Source organism: Gadus macrocephalus, chromosome 20 (genome assembly GCF_031168955.1).
Source record: "Gadus macrocephalus chromosome 20, ASM3116895v1".
NCBI lineage: Eukaryota > Metazoa > Chordata > Actinopteri > Gadiformes > Gadidae > Gadus > Gadus macrocephalus.
This window is the reverse complement of record NC_082401.1, coordinates 205,891-222,500: the sequence shown is the minus strand read 5'-3', so window position 1 is coordinate 222,500 and position 16,610 is coordinate 205,891. Positions and strand designations below refer to the sequence as shown.

The following is a 16,610-nucleotide window of genomic DNA, read 5'->3' as shown; positions in this document are numbered from 1 at the left end:
TCGCCTCTCTCTCTCTCATCACAGTGTGGGGCGTGTCCCCCTAGATGTGTAACGGATAGATGAGCAGCGTTTTCTACAGTCCGCTGGGTAGGCTGGTAGACTGATCTATCCAGAGCACATATAGGAGGACACGCCCACTTCTGATGTCACTAAACACAGGAAAAGACAGGTTTTAAAAAAGTTTTTTTATAGAATGAAAATAAATAAATAGAAAGTCTTTCAGAATGTGAATTACTGTTATTCCATCTTATGAGTGACTTGCTGAGGCTGCACACCTGGGGCTGGGTCTGATTGGACTCTGGCCTGGGCTGGGTCTGATTGGACTCTGGGGCTGGGGGAGGGTGACCACCTGTTGACCGCCCTCAGCGTCTCTGTGTCGGTTGGACACACACACACACAACACACACACACACACACAACCAACATGAAGGGTGGGCTGGGAGGGTGAGGGGGGGGTGACGAGGGGGGGGTGAGGGTGATCGGGTGGGGGTGAGGGGGGGGGTGTGATGGAGGGAGGATGAGGGGGGCGACGAGGGGGGGTGAGGGTGATGGGTGGGGGTGCGGGGGGGAAGGGTGAAGGAGGGGGGCTGATGGGGGGGTGTCATGGAGGGAGGGTGACTAATGCCGCGTTTCCACTGCAGGGTGCGGAACGGGATCGGTTCGCAAAGGTGCGGTAGGGAGGGGGCGGTATAGCCCAGCTCAGTTCCGAGGTTGTGTTTCCACCGCCGACAGTACCCTTTGTGGTAGGCCGGATGTCGATCGCCGCGGCAGCTACGTAAACATCGTAAACAACGTCTTCCTCCCCAAGAATGCAGACGAACGTCTCCACTTCCTTGTTCGCCCAAGCAAGCGTTTTACGCGACATGTTGAGATTGTAAAAGAATAATACCTCGAGGCTACTGTTTGTTTGTTTTTATCCCCACATCGCCCGCAAGTGATGATTCTGTCCACCAATCAACGGAGGGGGTATGTAGCTAGAATTTCCCGGGACCCTTTCAGGCGTCTCGTCTCGTTTTCAGTACCCCAACGGTGGAGTACTGAAAACGAGGCCTAAACGGGTACAGCTAAGTCCGGGTCACGCCCACTTTTGGCGGTGGAAACGCAACCCGTGCGGAACCGATCCGTTCCGTACCCTGCAGTGGAAACGCGGCATAAGCATCTCTGTGTCGGTTGTAGACACACAAACACACACACACACATACACACATACACACATACACACATACACACACACAAACATGAAGGGTGCGTGAGGTGGGCTGGGGGAGGGAGGGGGAGTGAGTGTGAGGGGGGTGAGGTTCAGAGGAGGGTGGGGATTGAGGGGGAGGGGGATGAGGTTGACGGGGGGTAAGGGGGAGGTTTGGTGGGGGTCTGAGGGCGGGGGAAGGGGGGCGGGGGAGGGGGGTGAGGCTGAGGGGGGGTAATCACTGCTCCCCGGTTGTCCCAGGTCTTACCGTTTTCCTCGAAACACACAAAAGATGGAACTATGCACACAATTCTGAAAACTTGAAGCTCATGAATCAACTACAAGACTCTATTCCATTGTTTTCACGCATAAAGAAATTCTAAATCACATTTTTGCCAAACTCGAAGCACAAATCTCCTCATTGAGCCCACTTGGTTCACCTGGAGACCACTGGCCTTCAGAACGCCACGCCCAATTACCAATTGGTCTCACTCACTGTACAGACTGATGTACATGTACATCTGTTTCACCTCATTTATATTCTTCTTTATATTTTTTATTGGCCTACAAAAAGCTTTTTTTGCAGTCAGTTCAGCTGAACATTTACTGTATTACAGTAACCAATAAATATTTGCTTTGTTACCTTTTTGTACTTGTGCACTGATTTCATCAAAACATCCCCCGAAAGACAGTCTAAACATTTTCTTACCGTAGTGTTTTTCATTGTACTTTTTGAGTTTTGCCAAAATAGGTAACATTGGTGTATTTTCAGAACTCCAACAATGTTGCAGTATCAACTATAGGTGTACAGTACGACTCTGTGGGATTGTGAGTTTAACCCATTGGAGCTCATTGGATCGACAAATATGCATTGTTTCCTATACTGCTACGATTGTGTCGATGCAATATTTATATTCTGCTCCTCCTCCTCCTCTTCCTCCTCCTCCTGCTCCTGCTCCTCCTCCTCCTCCTCCTCTTCCTCCTCCTCCTCCTCCTGCTCCTGCTCCTCCTCCTCCTCCTCCTCCTCCTCCTCTTCCTCCTCCTCCTCCTCCTGCTCCCCCTCCTCCTTCTCCTCCTGCTCCCCCTCCTCCTTCTCCTCCTGCTTCTCCTCCTCCTCCTGCTCCTCTTCCTCCTGCCCCTCCTGCCCCTCCTCCTCCTCCTGCCCCTCCTGCTCCTCCAGCTCCTCCTCCTCCTGCCCCTCCTCTTCCTCCTGCTCCTCCTCCTCCTCCTCCTGCTCCTGCCCCTCCTCCTCGTGCCCTTCTTCCTCCTCCTGCTCCTCCTCCTCCTCCTGCCCTTCTTCCTCCTCCTGCTCCTCCTCCTCCTCAACCTCCTGCTGCTCCTCCTCCTCCACCTCCTCCTCCTCCTCCTCCTCCTCTTCCTCCTCCTCCTCCTCCTGCTCTCTCTGTCTAATTATGTCATTACCTTACACACAAATGGCGACGACGTGCTAATGACTCATGGCCACTGCGGAGGTTGATCCAGTTGAAGATAAGTCAGTTCAAACTGATCAACCCTGTCTCATCAAAATTACGTTCCCAGAGAACTATTCAGCATTCTCAATTACGTTTGGCAAAAAACGTATTTTGTCCGTGATTACGTTTTATTGAACGTATCGCAAATACGTTCGGTCTCAGCCTATTTTTTGCCATTTATTTACTTCTAGGATTATGTTTGCTTAAAACGTATCCCAGATATGTTGAATGTCAACGTATAGCACATTATTGTCATTAAGGCATATTTCCCTTTCGGGGAACGTATATAACGTATTTAGTCTGAAACACGTATCTTGGCCGTGAATACGTTTTATTGAACAACCAACAAGGTTATAAAATGCATAAATTCCTTGTTGTATAGCCTACAATACATGAATTATAATTATTTGACAACTTCCCATCACTGCCAGTACGGCGAAGGTGACGGTGATGCAGGGTTGCGAGCTTCACGGGTTGTTTTAAAAACGGATTTGCGGGTATAAACCTCAAAGGCGCGGGTCAAGGTTTTCTTGGGTATTTCAAAACTGTAACGTACTGGCCCTAGGTACGCCACATAGAAGGGGAACCACGCAAATTTCAATCATAATAAGGACATTTATTAAACAACTAGACAACAACGGCTGCCAACGGCTGCCAGATCATTAAACTTATATAAGTGTGGTGTAAGTCAGTGTAATGGAAGAACTGGTGTGGTGTGGATCAGTATAGGAGCATTCTACTAAACACAGCAGAAGCCAAAACCCGCAAGGAGGAGAGAGCCCCCCCATGTTGGATCCGTGTAGCCTTTTATCCTCCAGCCAATCACACGCCCCTGAGCAGAGACAAGGAGAACACCAATAATCCAATCTGCCCGTGGGCGGGGTTAGCGGGGCCGTCACAAGCCTACCTGGCCCCGTCCCCCTTCTGCCTCCACCACAGACCGGGCCCTCATCATGGTTTTTATCCTCTTCCCCTAGCCCCCATCCTAACCCCTCCCTCACCTGACCCTGACCTTAACCCCGCCCCCCCTGGCCCTTAACATAACCCCTCCCACCCCCCACCCTAACCCCAACCCCCTCCCTCACCTGGCCCTGACCTTAACCCCGCCCCCCCTGGTCCTAAACCTAACCCCTCCCACCTCCCACCCTAACCCCAACCCCCTCCCTTACCTAGCCCTTACCCTAACCCCGCCCCCCCTGGTCCTAAACCTAACCCCTCCCACCCCCCCACCCTAACCCCAACCCCCTCCCTCACCTGGCCCTTACCCTAACCCCGCCCCCCCTGGTCCTAAACCTAACCCCTCCCACCCCCCACCCTAACCCCAACCCCCTCCCTCACCTGGCCCTTACCCTAACCCCGCCCCCCCTGGTCCTAAACCTCTCCCACCCCCCACCCTAACCCCAACCCCCTCCCTCACCTAGCCCTCACCCTAACCCCACCCCCTCTGGCCCTAAACATAACCTCTCCAACCCCTTATCCTAACCCCAACCCCCTCCCTCACCTGACCCTAACCCTAACCCGGGTCCCCCCCTGACCCTAAACATAACCCCTCCCACCCCTGACCCCAACCCCCAACCCCCCTCCCCCATCTGATCCCCATCCCAGCCCCCGCCCCCCCACAAAGGATCCCCCATTTTTTATTTGTGTGTGTTTTTTTGTGTGTTTCTTTTTTTCATACCACATGTGTGTGTGTTCATTCTGCCCCCCCACCCCAGCCCCAGGGCCCCCCTCTGTCCCCCTATTATTATTTTTCATATATATATATATATATGTATATTATTATTAATAACAATATTATATTAATATGATCTTCCACTGCACCCACTGTTATTATTTGGTATTTTTTGTTATATGCCCCGTGCCCCCCTTCCCTGTCTTCCTTTTATTTACTTATTCCTCATCCCCCACTCACCTGCTGCCCCTCTTCCTTTAATATATCTTTAATGAATTAACCCTGTTTAAACGAACACAATATTTACCTTTATTGTTCGGCGTCACTTTGCACCCCCTGTTGGTGACCCAGATTAACGCCAGCGCCACGGCTTTCCATGCTCCATCTCCTGGATGTTTGGTGGTATTGCAACGTTAAAGTACAATAACATCAAAACGTTTTTATAACGATCTAATTCGACCTTATTATCGGCCCCACTTGTAATTATATTTTCATTCACCCTCCCAGCTCCCCATTGCCCTTTCCCTCGACTCCTCCCTTCATCCAGGCCCTTGCTTTTATTTAATTTCATTAGTTTTCATCCTTTATCCATGTCCCGTCTCCCCCGTTCCATTATTGTTTTGCGTCACTTTGCACCCCCTGTCGGTGACCCAGACTAACACCAACGCCAACGGCTTTCCATGCTCCATCTCCTGTTTGTTTGATGGTATTGCAACGGAAAAATACAACATTATCAAAACGGTTTTATAACGGTCTAATTTGACCTTATTACCGTCCCCACTTGTAATCACAATTTGATTCACCCTCCCGACTCCCCTTTGACCTTTCCCTCGGCTCCTTCTTCCATCCAGGCCCATATTTCTATTTATTTTTATCCTTTATCAGTGTCCCGTGCCCCACATTCCATGCCTCCTTCTCACTTATCCCCTTTCCCCCACTTACCTGCTGCTCCCTCTTCTTTTATGTTTATATACATTTTTTCAAATGCATATATACATGTAAAAATCGATGTTTTTAATGTATGAACCCGCATCACGGTCGCATTAATGTACAGTTTGCCTTTTATGTTTTTGTATATTTTTTTACCCTTGGATTGTATCACCTTGACCCCCACACTGCAATAATTCGATACAACGGTATTATTTTATTGTGTTTTTAATTATTTATATTACGGCCGTCATCTCTGCTTCCTTAACACCACCCGGTTTAAGGCGATTTAGCAGCCCCTGCTGGCGGCTCCGCTTGGTGCAGACACCACGATCCTCCGGGCTCCACCTGCTGGTGACCTGGAGAAACACAGCAAAAGTGATACAATGTTGCATTCCTTCAGCATTACTTTTGAATTTCGACCCCCTGATTGGCCCAAATTCAAACTTTAAAGTTGTTTACCCTCCTGACCTCTCCTCTCATTGGCTCTTCACCTGACCCCCCCATTGGCTTTTCATGTTTAAATTTGAAATTGTTTTGATGCCCTGGCCCCCTATTGGATGTCTCTGCCCCAGACCTCAAGTCCCCCCTCCCTCCTACATGTCTGTATAAAAGTATTTGTTTTCGTTGAAGTCATTGTATTGACGAAACGTAGTACTATGCCCACAGCAGCCTAATTTCCAAATAAATCGGTTATTGGCTGGATAGCACTTGTCTCATTACCTTACAGTTCAGTTTAGTTTATTTCAGTATAGCTTAGGTACTTTCCGTTTTAATTCGAATTCGAACTATTCGAAAAGAAACATACAACCGAACCACCTTCAAGATGACGGTGAGTGGACCCTGGTCCAACGGGGACGTCGCAGGCGGACTCCTCGGGACCCCCACTACCCCCCACCGCTGATGGATTTCTCCGCGTGGGCTGCACCTGCTCCGGAGGCCCGCTTCCATCACTTCGACCACGGACACGAACGTCTCTGGGCCCCACGCCACCCGTCTCCCAGACGTTGGGAGCAACACGCGAGGCCCGTCAGGGACTGGTCTCCCTACGGGCCTACCCGTCACCACCACGAGGGTTGGTCCGAGAACCACGGACCGGCCTACACGCCTCCTCGCCGTGAGGCGCAGGAGCCTCTCCATCGCCGCGCTCCTGAGACGCGTCGGGCTCCTCGCCATCCCGCCCGAGCTCCGAGCCCCCCCGCCGGACCCCGCAGGTGAGACCTCCACCTCCGCGTCCCGACCCACGACCCCGCGACCGGCCCCGACCTCCGGTCACCACCGCGGCGCGCACTGGGTCTGCGCGTCCGCCTCCACCCAGGCGGGCGCCACGTGCCCCGGCTGCTCAGCTCTCTGACGACCCGGACTCCTGGCGGCCCTGAAGGCCTCTCACCACCTCGCCAACGCCGAGGGCCCGGAGCCCCTTCCCGTCGTCGCCAGGCTAGCTGAGTCCCTGAGGGTCTCCACCCGCCCTGCTGTCCCCAACGCCGCGACCGCGCAGCTGATTGACGGTGACGCGCGCAACTGGCGGTACACCAGCATGCTGCTGCTCCGGGACCACTACAAGGCTGTGGTGGACGAGAAGGGGGGTGCTCTCCTCCTCCTTCCAGACCCCATCTGGCGCCCGAGCTTCACCGTGGCCCTGGCCTGGGCTCAACGCCACTTCGGCCAACGCCTGCGCCCGGAGACGGTGAGCGCGCTGCGCTCTCGCCTCAGAGAGGTTCTGGACGTTCCGGTCCCTCTGGTCCAGCTGTTCCCGCAACCCGCCCCTGGAGCCGTGCTGCCACGCTTCACCCTACCTGCTGGACCACCGCCTCCTGCCCCCGGCCTCCGGTCCCCTGGACCCGGTCCGGAGGCCCTTGACGTGGGGGTAGGACCTGCTGAACGGCGCTCCCCGGCCAGGCTGCCGTCGCCTACCTTTTCGCTGGCCTTCTCCTCCTCTCCTTCTTCTCCGCCCCTGTGCCCCCCCATCCCCCCCGCCTCCTCTTCCTCTCCCGTTCCCCTTACCCCCTCTCCTCCACGGCCTGCAGCCCCGGGACTTCTCCAGAGCACCACACCGTTGGCTCAAAGGACCAGGCTCGCGTCCAGCCGCCTCCGCCGACGAGTCGCAGCCATGCCCGCTCCCGGACCTTCCTCTTCTCCTCTTCCTCTCCCTCCTCCTCCTCCACCGCCCTCCGGCTCAACACCCCCGCATGGGTTAGCCCGGGCCGACCCGGAGAGAAACGACGCACCGGCTGACGCACGGGACCCCGCCAGCCCCGCCTCTTCCTTCTCCACCCCGACTGTGACCCTCGCTCGACCCACCCGACACCCAAGCACGGGTAAGAAATGCCAAGAGTGACACTTACAGTCTAGGGAACCGCTTCTCATTCTCACACTTCGCTGAATTTAGCATACCTGGTCTCCAGATCGATGGCTATCCTGGCGCGTCGTTCCGTCATGCCTCCGCGGTGATGGCCAAGACCACCATCAACCCCAAGGTCCGCAAACTGGTCCTGGCTTTCGGCTTAAACGAAAGGAATAACAAGTTAGAGAAATGGTTTGTGCGTAATCTCCAAACCGCTTCTAAATGGGCACGTATCGCGTTCCCTTGCGCTGCGCTCCTGATTCCTGAAGTCAACTATTCCCGTGCGCTCCCGTTCAGAGAGCAGGAGCTTCTCTCCAAGTTAAATGCTTTCATCGCCACTCGATACGAGTCGATCCCAACGCTGCCCAGACAGGCATTCGTCACCGAACGTGATAACATCCACTGGTCTCGGGACACGCCAGCGCTCCTCTTTAACCAATGGGTCCGGTATTTAACCTGAGCGCTCCCGCGTCCCGAGACACGCCTCGAGGGAACCGCTCGGTTATTAACCTATCTACATCTTTCCTACTTACGGTGGCGCAATTCTCAGTTTTGGATAAAGGACTCCCGTTCATTCCCTCCACCGACATAGACCCCTGCGAGTTGTATCAACAGGTCCGCTCGGACATCCAACAGTACCACCGCAGGGTTAAACTAGCCGTCTATTTCCGGGATCACCCCCCGTCGGAGAAACTACCCTTCACATACAAATCCTCCTGGGTTCCACCCGAGGATGACATCCCGTTAGAAGTCGCGCGCTTGGTCAATGCTGACCTCCGTTATTATCACGAATCCTTCAGGATCAACCGGGCCCCTGCTAACCTCCTCCCTGAGGAGTCGGAGGCTCTCCGCAAACTAATTCAAAACAAAAATATAGTAATCAAGCCCGCCGATAAAGGCAGCGCTGTTGTCATCATAGACAGGTCTCAGTATATATGGGAGGGCCACAGGCAGCTGCACGACACGCGCTACTACTCCAAACTGGAGGCTCCCATATATACTGAGACCGTCCCGATGATTGTTGATTTGATTTGCTCCCTGTGGAGAAAAAAGTACATCACCAATGGGCAGCGTGACTACCTCTTGGGTGACGCGCAACCCAGGCCCAGGCTCTTCTACATGTTACCAAAAATACATAAAGAGCCTGTGGCCTGGAGTGAGCCCTTTAAGATCCCCCCGGGGCGCCCGATAGTTTCGGACTGTAGCAGTGAAACCTACCATACGGCTGAGTACCTGGATCACTATCTTTACCCTCTTTCTATCTCACACACGAGCTACGTAAAAGATACTTATGATTTCGTCACCAAGGTCCGTGCTCTTCGGATCCCTGCGCACGCTTTCTTATTCACTATGGACGTTGGCAGTCTGTACACTAATATAGACATTGCTGGGGGCATGCGCGCCGTGCGTGATGCTTTTAACCTGCGTCCTGTCGTCACGCGCCCTGACGACGAACTTCTTCACTTGCTGGAGATAAACCTCACGAGAAATGATTTCCTCTGTGACAATCAGTTCTTTCTCCAAATCAAAGGCCCGGCTATGGGGAAGAAGTTTGCCCCCTCGTATGCAAACCTCTTTATGGCGCGGTGGGAAGCCTCTGCGCTCGCCGTCTGCCCTCTGCAACCTCTATCATACATGCGTTACCTAGATGACATATGGGGCGTTTGGCAACACTCTGAATCGGAATTCGATCAATTTCTAAACATCCTAAACACGCACGATCCGTCCATTACTCTCAAATCATGCAAACATTTTTCCTCCGTTGATTTTGTCGATACCACCACGTTCAAAGGCCCACAGTTCATGATGTCCCTCATGTTAGACGTGAACGTTTTCTTTAAGCCCACAGACACACACGTGCTCTTACATGCGAGCAGCTTCTACCCTAGGCACACTTTTGCGTGGCTCATTAAACCGCAACTTCTGCGCTTTCAGCACATATGCTCCAGAACTGCAGACTTCTGGGAAGCAGTTAAAATTCTGTTTGACGCCCTCGCCCTTAGGGGATATTCGCGATCGGCCCGCCGTCTCTCCCTTAAAACCTTTAAACTCACACGTCCTCCTCTCGAGGGGCAACGCATCCCCTTTATCACGACCTCCTCCACCTCGTCCGCTCGCCTGACCCGACTGGTCAGGTCGAACTTCCAACATCTCCTCGACACGATCACTTACCTTCCGGGTTATGGCATCATCGCCGCCTACAGGAGAAACAAAAATATTAGAGACCTCCTGGTGAGGGCCAAACTGCGCCCCTTGTCGGAGCCCAGAGTCACTAGACTCTCGTATTTTTATAATTTTATTCCGTTGGCCCGGAACCAAAACAATGGGAATGTTCTCCCCACTGAACGGCACGCAGGCATCAATACGTAGAACTGTGTCTACAGGGCTGTACAGTGCGAGCATTTTACTCGCATATGCGCCTAAAAATAGATTGTGCGAGTAGAAAAAATAAAAAGGGCGCACGGGTGCGAGCAGGATTTCAACCCTTTCATTAGCTTTTTGATCCTAAAATAAATTCATACAAAGTGGATCAAAGTAGAGTACAATTTTCTCGCATCTCTAGCCTATACAAATCGACATTTTCACACCTGGAAAACACAGAACTCTCATGATGACACGCGATCACGTCGCCCAGCTCGTTGCGGCGACTTTACATTGAATGTCAATACGCGTCGCCCGGCCATCCCCGAGCGGCTCGGTAGTCCACACCAGGCGGCGCGACACGGCGATTCACCGGCCCATGGAAGTTTATATTTTTTCAACTTTTGCGGTGTGTGTGTACAAGAGGGGAAGTAGTTTCTCCAGCGGTACCGCTTCTGTCTACCGCGGAGTCTGGCGGCAGGTAGATGCAGTAGACGCGGCGCAAGCTGGGCGGGGTGATCTCGGTGTGAACATGCGCATTGTTATCAGTCGTAGTCGGGATACTCGATCGTAGCGGGAACGTTTGAAAAATGAAGAGCATCGAGTCGTATTTTCGAAAAAATCAAAGTGGTGGAACCAAGAAGGGAGAGGACATCGGTGAGAGAAATGTGAGAGAAAATGTGGAATCTGGGACTGACAGTGTCGAGCCAGAGGAGATGGCAACAGCTAGCGTTAGCACCGACAGTGCTAGCAAGGTTTACAAGTTTAAATCTGATTGGATAAAACTCTTCCCTTGGCTAGAGTTTGAGAACAACCTCATGTTCTGTAAGTATTGCAAAGGGCAGAAGCAGGCAGGTAATTCAGCATTTGTGACTGGAAACCCCCATTTAAAAAAAGATGGTGTAACAAAACACAACCACTCCAAGCGGCACATCACCTGCAGAGACAGTTACATGATGCGACAAAACAAACCAGCCTTGACGGTGACCGCAGCCCTGGACAGGCAGGTGATGTTTTCCGAGGTGGAGATGAGGAGGCAGCTAAAGATCAAAATGAACATCGCCTACTTCATCGCCAAGGAGGAAGAGCCATTTGTCAAGTTTGGGCCACTTATCACACTGCACAAGAAGAACGGTGTTGATATCAACCCAACCTATGACAACCATGTCAGGTAATATTTTCCAATAATAATAATAATAGTAACCTTGTATTTATAAATATAGCGTTTTTCGAAAACAAAGCAATGTAATGATATTCTGGCATGTGTATAACTACCATTTATGATAAGTAATGTAATTGCATGTGATGTGATGTCAGTCATGTTATGTAACTGTATGTGTAGCTTAGTACATGTGTATATGGCATGTAGTATGCCAGGCTATTTATGTTATATTAGTATTTCTTGACCCCAGTCCCAGGGAGATCAGCGGTTGTTCTGCAACACTGCTTATGGGGATCTAATAAAACCATAAACTATAAGCGCTTTACAACAGTGTTCTCATTCATACAGGTGTGCAGAAATGATTGGACAAGTTGCCGATCTCTTGAAAGAGAGCCTAGCTGCTAAGCTGAGAACAGCAAAGCACCTTGCAGTTCTCATTGATGGAGACACTGACATATCAAACACTGAGTGTGAGATTGTCTACGTGCGCCTGGTGGAGGGTGGGAAGCCAGTCACTCTCCTCGTTGGACAACAGACCCTCGAACACTCCCATGCCATTGGTAGGTGGTCACTGTCTAGCAGCTAGATAGTAACCTTTATTTTTGTATAGTTTCATAAATGCATAATTGAGTCACTATCTTGTTTGTTTTAAGGCTACAAAAGTCTTATTGTTTTTGTGTTGTCCTTCAAGGTGTTCTGGATGCAACCAAGGCTGCATTCAATGCAGTTTGCCCAGAGGACGATGGAGGGTCATGGATGAAGAAGCTGATCAGCTTCGGGGCAGATGGTGCCGCAGTGAATATGGGCCACCGCGGAGGAGTGATTGCTCTCCTGCAAAGAGAGGCAGGGGAGTATATTATCCCTATCCACTGCATGCCTCACAGGTTTGTAACTGAAAAAATTGGTTATGTGGCAGCAGACATACATGCACATTTGTCACATGCGTGTGTGCACACACACCCTAAATTATTTGTCACAGCTTTTCCCCCCCTATATTTTGGCTTTCACAGACTAGAGCTGGCAATCCTAACCCTCCAGAAGACAGAACCAATGGTGTGCCAGGTGTACGATCTTCTGCATCTCGTGTGGAAGACCTACCACTTCAGCGGAAAGTCCAAGAGAGAGCTCAATCAAATAGGGAAAGAGCTTGGCGTGGATGTCTGCACACCATCTACCGTCAAAGGGACACGCTGGATCCCCCATGTCCACAGGGCTCTCAAAGTGTTCCTGCGACATGGAGCAGAAAAGGACCTCGCCACAGACCATGGCCAGTACTCCATTGTCCTGCAGCACATGGAGCACCTGGCTGTTGCAGGTACAGTGGAGGTTCAAGGACGGGCAAAGAAGGTCAGTTTTACGCAATACATTAAGTAAAAAAAATAGATTTAAGTCAAATGACATTTCAGACTTGAATAGTTGGCAGGTGAGGAGGTGGCTAGGAATACAACACTTATTTTGTGTTGATCTACTCACTACTACACAGGTAAAGAGAGGAATGGAGAATGCACTTTTTTGTGTATTCTGCCATTTTCTCGCTGACATGTTCGAGGAGCTGTCTACACTTAGCCTCACCCTGCAGAGAAATGACCTGATCCTCCCCCAAGCCATGTCAGAGCTGAGGAAGACTGTGACAAGACTAGACGGACTTAAGTCTAGGGCAAAGTCAGGAGGCATGCTGGAGAAGATCCAGACCACGCTTGCTCAGCATGGAGATGATGAGTGCAGATTCCAGGTTAGGATGAGTTTGTTAGGATCTAAGGGAAACAAATGTTTCGAGGAGAAATGTGAGAATCAGTCACTGTATGAAAATTAGTGTAGGTCTATTCAGTTTAAAGATTTGGAGAAATGCAGTCTTTAAAACAATTTTGTGTGTGATTGTGTGTCACAATTGTTAAGTTGTTTATATTTTATTGTTATCATTTATGTTCTGCCATTGACTGTCGCTTATTCATCTGTTTATTTTTATTAATATCATTTTATTGTTATATGCTTTGGCAATATAAGCACTGTCTTGTCATGACAATAAAGCTATTTAAATTAAATTGAAATTGTGTGTCTCTCTCTGAAAGGGAATACCACTGAAGGGGAATCTGACAGGTCTCACAGACCTCACCCATCCCCAGCTGAAGAAGCACATGGAGGCGGCCATCAACATTGGTGTGACTGAGCTAAAAGACAGGTTTGGTGGGCTCCTGAATGATGAGGCTGAAGTCAAGACCCAGGTTCAGGCCTTCAAAGTCTTCAACCATGACACATGGCCAGATGACCTGGGCAGCCTTCTGACCTTTGGTGATGGTGATGTGGCAGACCTGGTGAGGCATTTCAGAGAGCCTCTTGAGAGGTAAGAATGTATTTGGCACTGCTGTGCCCTGTGATGCGAACAATGATGTCTGGGTATTTGCTAACTCCCTCTGTTAAATCTCTACAGATCAGGGTGTGACCTGGCGGCTGTTCAGGACGAGTGGCAGGGACTGAAGATTTTGGTCAGTCAAAGCTTCAAGGACAAGTCCTACAGTGGCCTGTGGGAGACAATGCTCACCAAGGAGCCATACAGGGAGGATTACAAGGTAAGCAAACACTGCTGAGTGTTTGTATCCTGCATTGCCCTCCTCCTATTATTGGTGGTTATAGATGAGATAAGTAAGGCCTTTCTTGATCCCAATAGAACATACTGGAGTTGGTGCAGCTGATGTTAGCACTGCCCATTTCAGCTGCTCAGTGCGAGAGGGGCTTCTCTGCACAAAACCGTATAAAGAGCTCCAAAAGAAGCAGCCTTGCAGTCTCCACCACCGAAGACCTCATGAGGATCACCCTGGAGGGGCCAAGTCTTGAGGACTATGATCCAAGTCCTGCTGTGGACCGCTGGATGAACTCAGCCAAGCGTGCCAGGCGACCTGACTACAAAAAATTGTGGGACAGAGATATTCTCTGCGTTTAATTGCAGTAGGCCTTATGATGGCACTGTGGTATATGTTTAATGTGTGTTACTGATTTGACTGTTAATAATAAAATTGTGTTATTTAAAAAATTTCATAGTGCTCCTAAATCTTTTCTGTGCTCCTAAATTTTTTCATTTAGGAGCACCTGTGCTCCTAGTGAAAAAGCTAAGCGTACAGCCCTGGTCTACCTGATCCGCTGTCTCACTTGTGAACTCCAATACGTAGGAGAAACAGGAAACACAGTACGTGTCCGCTTCCACCAGCACCGACATAATATCAAACATAAAAGAGAAGCTCACCTACCCTTGGTTGCGCATTTTATACAACACGGATGGCTGGCCCTTTCCGCGTCGGTGCTAGAAGCCAACCCCTTCTGGTCTGCCGCCCAACGGCGCAGGTCGGAGAGGATTTGGATTGACAGGCTGGGGACCATGCAACCCCTTGGTTTGAACGTTGGGGTGGGTCGGGGACCCCTGGGGAGCCGCCTGATGATGGCCCGTGCCAGTGACGCCACCGTGGCGTCGTTAATTGCTGACTGTCCTAACCCTAACCCTCTCCCTCACCTGACCCTAACCCTAACCCCGACCCTCTCCCGGTCCTAAACCTAACCCTTCCCACCCCTGACCCTAACCCCAACCCCCTCCCTTACCTAGCCCTTACCCTGACCCCGCCCCCTGGCCCTAAACCTAACCTCTCCCACCCCTGACCCTAACCCCAACCTCTCCCTTCCCTACCCCCCAAAGGCCCCCTTACATGACCTCCACCCCAGCCCCCGGCCCCCCACAAAGGATCCCCCTTTCTTATTTTTCTTACCATGTGTTTGTGTTTATTCTGCCCCCCTGGCCCAGCCCCCCTTCGTCCCCCTATTTTTTATTTTTCATACATTCCTATTGGTTTCCAAATGCACCCTGTGTAATTATTCTATTGATGTCCTGTGCCCCCCCCCCCTTCCCTGCCATTCTTATTTATTCAAGCGATCACGTTACCACATCATTCCTTAAAAGTGCTTTAATGTACTCTTCAAACCTCGACAGTACATTGATTTGACCCACTGTTTTAATAGGAACGCATGGTTTTGGTCTATTTGGCGACACCTGCTGACCACGTTTTTCGGCTCAATTTGTAGCTTTTTGTGTTTTGTTCTCCGCTGGTTCGTCTTGTGTTCTACTTTTACTATTTATCGTCACACATTTGGATTTTTGTGACCCCTAATACCGCTCTTATTTAATGTTTTGTTTACGTTTCTGCCCACGGAGGCCGCCATCTTGGATCTCCAACATTAATATGGTTTGGAGTCACTTAGCACCCCCTGTTGGTGACCCAAATTCATTATAACACCACGGTTCTCCATGCTCCATCTCCTGGATGTTTGATGGTAGTACAACGTACAAAAATAACATTGTTTACACGCTATATTTTTATTGCGGTTCAATTCGACCTTACGATCGGCCCCACTACTTTCACCAATTTATTCATTTACCCTCCCGGCTCCCCATTGACCCTTCCTGCGACTTCCCCCTTTATCTAGGCCCTCAATTTAATTTATTTTATTTGTTTTTTATCGTTCTCCACCATCCCGTGTCCCCCAGTCCCCTCTCATTCATCTCCTGCACCTGCACCCAGCGGCTCGCTTGCAAGATTTTGGCCTGAAGTTCTTCCCAGACCTACACCGTAGCCATCCAACCTGCATATCTGAGAATCAGGCCTCTCTTTAATAATGACAAAAAGTTATGAGAGAAATACACATTAACTTTTGTCTCATAAGCGGCGTGGTGCCGTCTCCTTTTGACCTTTTGACCCCAGACTTCTGGGGGAATAGCTGAATCAATTCATTAGTCAATCAGAAGCATGTAAATATCTTCCCGGTGGCGTAAGAGGGCGAACAAGGTGTCCTTCAACATCTACGCTTTCAGGCGATTGCAACGGTGCCACACATGAGCATATTTGAACAAGTTTAATGGTAGTAATTAGCTGTCGAAATTGGAGGCCTTAATCAATAATGAGCAGCTATTGATTTGCTTCCCGATAGAAATTTGTGACAAATGACATGTTATTTAGCATCTACACGTTGAGCTGAGTCCAATGACACCAAGCATGACACTCTAGAAAATGGTAACATGTATTTTACATGGTACACCTAGGTCTAGGACATGATCTCGGTGTAGCAAGAGGGCGAGCTTGATCTCATTGGACTCAGCTTAACGTGTAGATGCTAAATAACATGTAATTTGTCAGAAATCTCCATCGGGAAGCAAATCTATAGCTGGTTATTATTGATAAAGGCCTCCAAAATCGACAGCTAATTACTACCCCGAAACATATTCAAATATGATCATGTGTGGCACTGTTGCATTCGCCTCGAAACGTAGATGTCAAAGGACACCTTGTTTGCCCCGTTAGGCCACCGGGAAGATATTTTCATACTTCTAATGGATTGATTCATATTTTAAGGTCCTCGGAGTGAGACTGGAAAAATCGGAGAAACACTCCCATTCAGAATGCATTGGTTTACATTTCGTTCTTTGGAGCAAGGATATTTTTGTTTAT

The 16,610-nt window shown here is 50.2% G+C and overlaps 2 protein-coding genes across 2 annotated transcripts in view; both read left to right on the top strand.

Annotated features, from left to right (window-relative positions):
- LOC132448861 (uncharacterized) overlaps window positions 1-16,610 on the top strand; it is a 332,340-nt gene that overhangs the window by 232,226 nt on the left and 83,504 nt on the right. The window lies entirely within an intron of this gene.
- Window positions 13,255-14,244, top strand: LOC132449198 (zinc finger protein 862-like). Its single transcript, XM_060040894.1, has 3 exons — window positions 13,255-13,465; window positions 13,553-13,691; window positions 13,790-14,244. Exons 1-3 carry the CDS (start codon window positions 13,260-13,262, stop codon window positions 14,060-14,062), a joined length of 618 nt encoding a protein of 205 aa, XP_059896877.1. The 5' UTR covers window positions 13,255-13,259; the 3' UTR covers window positions 14,063-14,244.

Coding starts and splice junctions, on each gene's coding strand:
- LOC132449198 (XM_060040894.1), top strand. CDS start 13,260: ATGGAGGCGGCCATCAACATTGGTGTGACTGAGCTAAAAGACAGGTTT. Junction 13,466..13,552: donor TTCAGAGAGCCTCTTGAGAG/GTAAGAATGTAT, acceptor AAATCTCTACAG/ATCAGGGTGTGACCTGGCGG. Junction 13,692..13,789: donor CATACAGGGAGGATTACAAG/GTAAGCAAACAC, acceptor TGATCCCAATAG/AACATACTGGAGTTGGTGCA.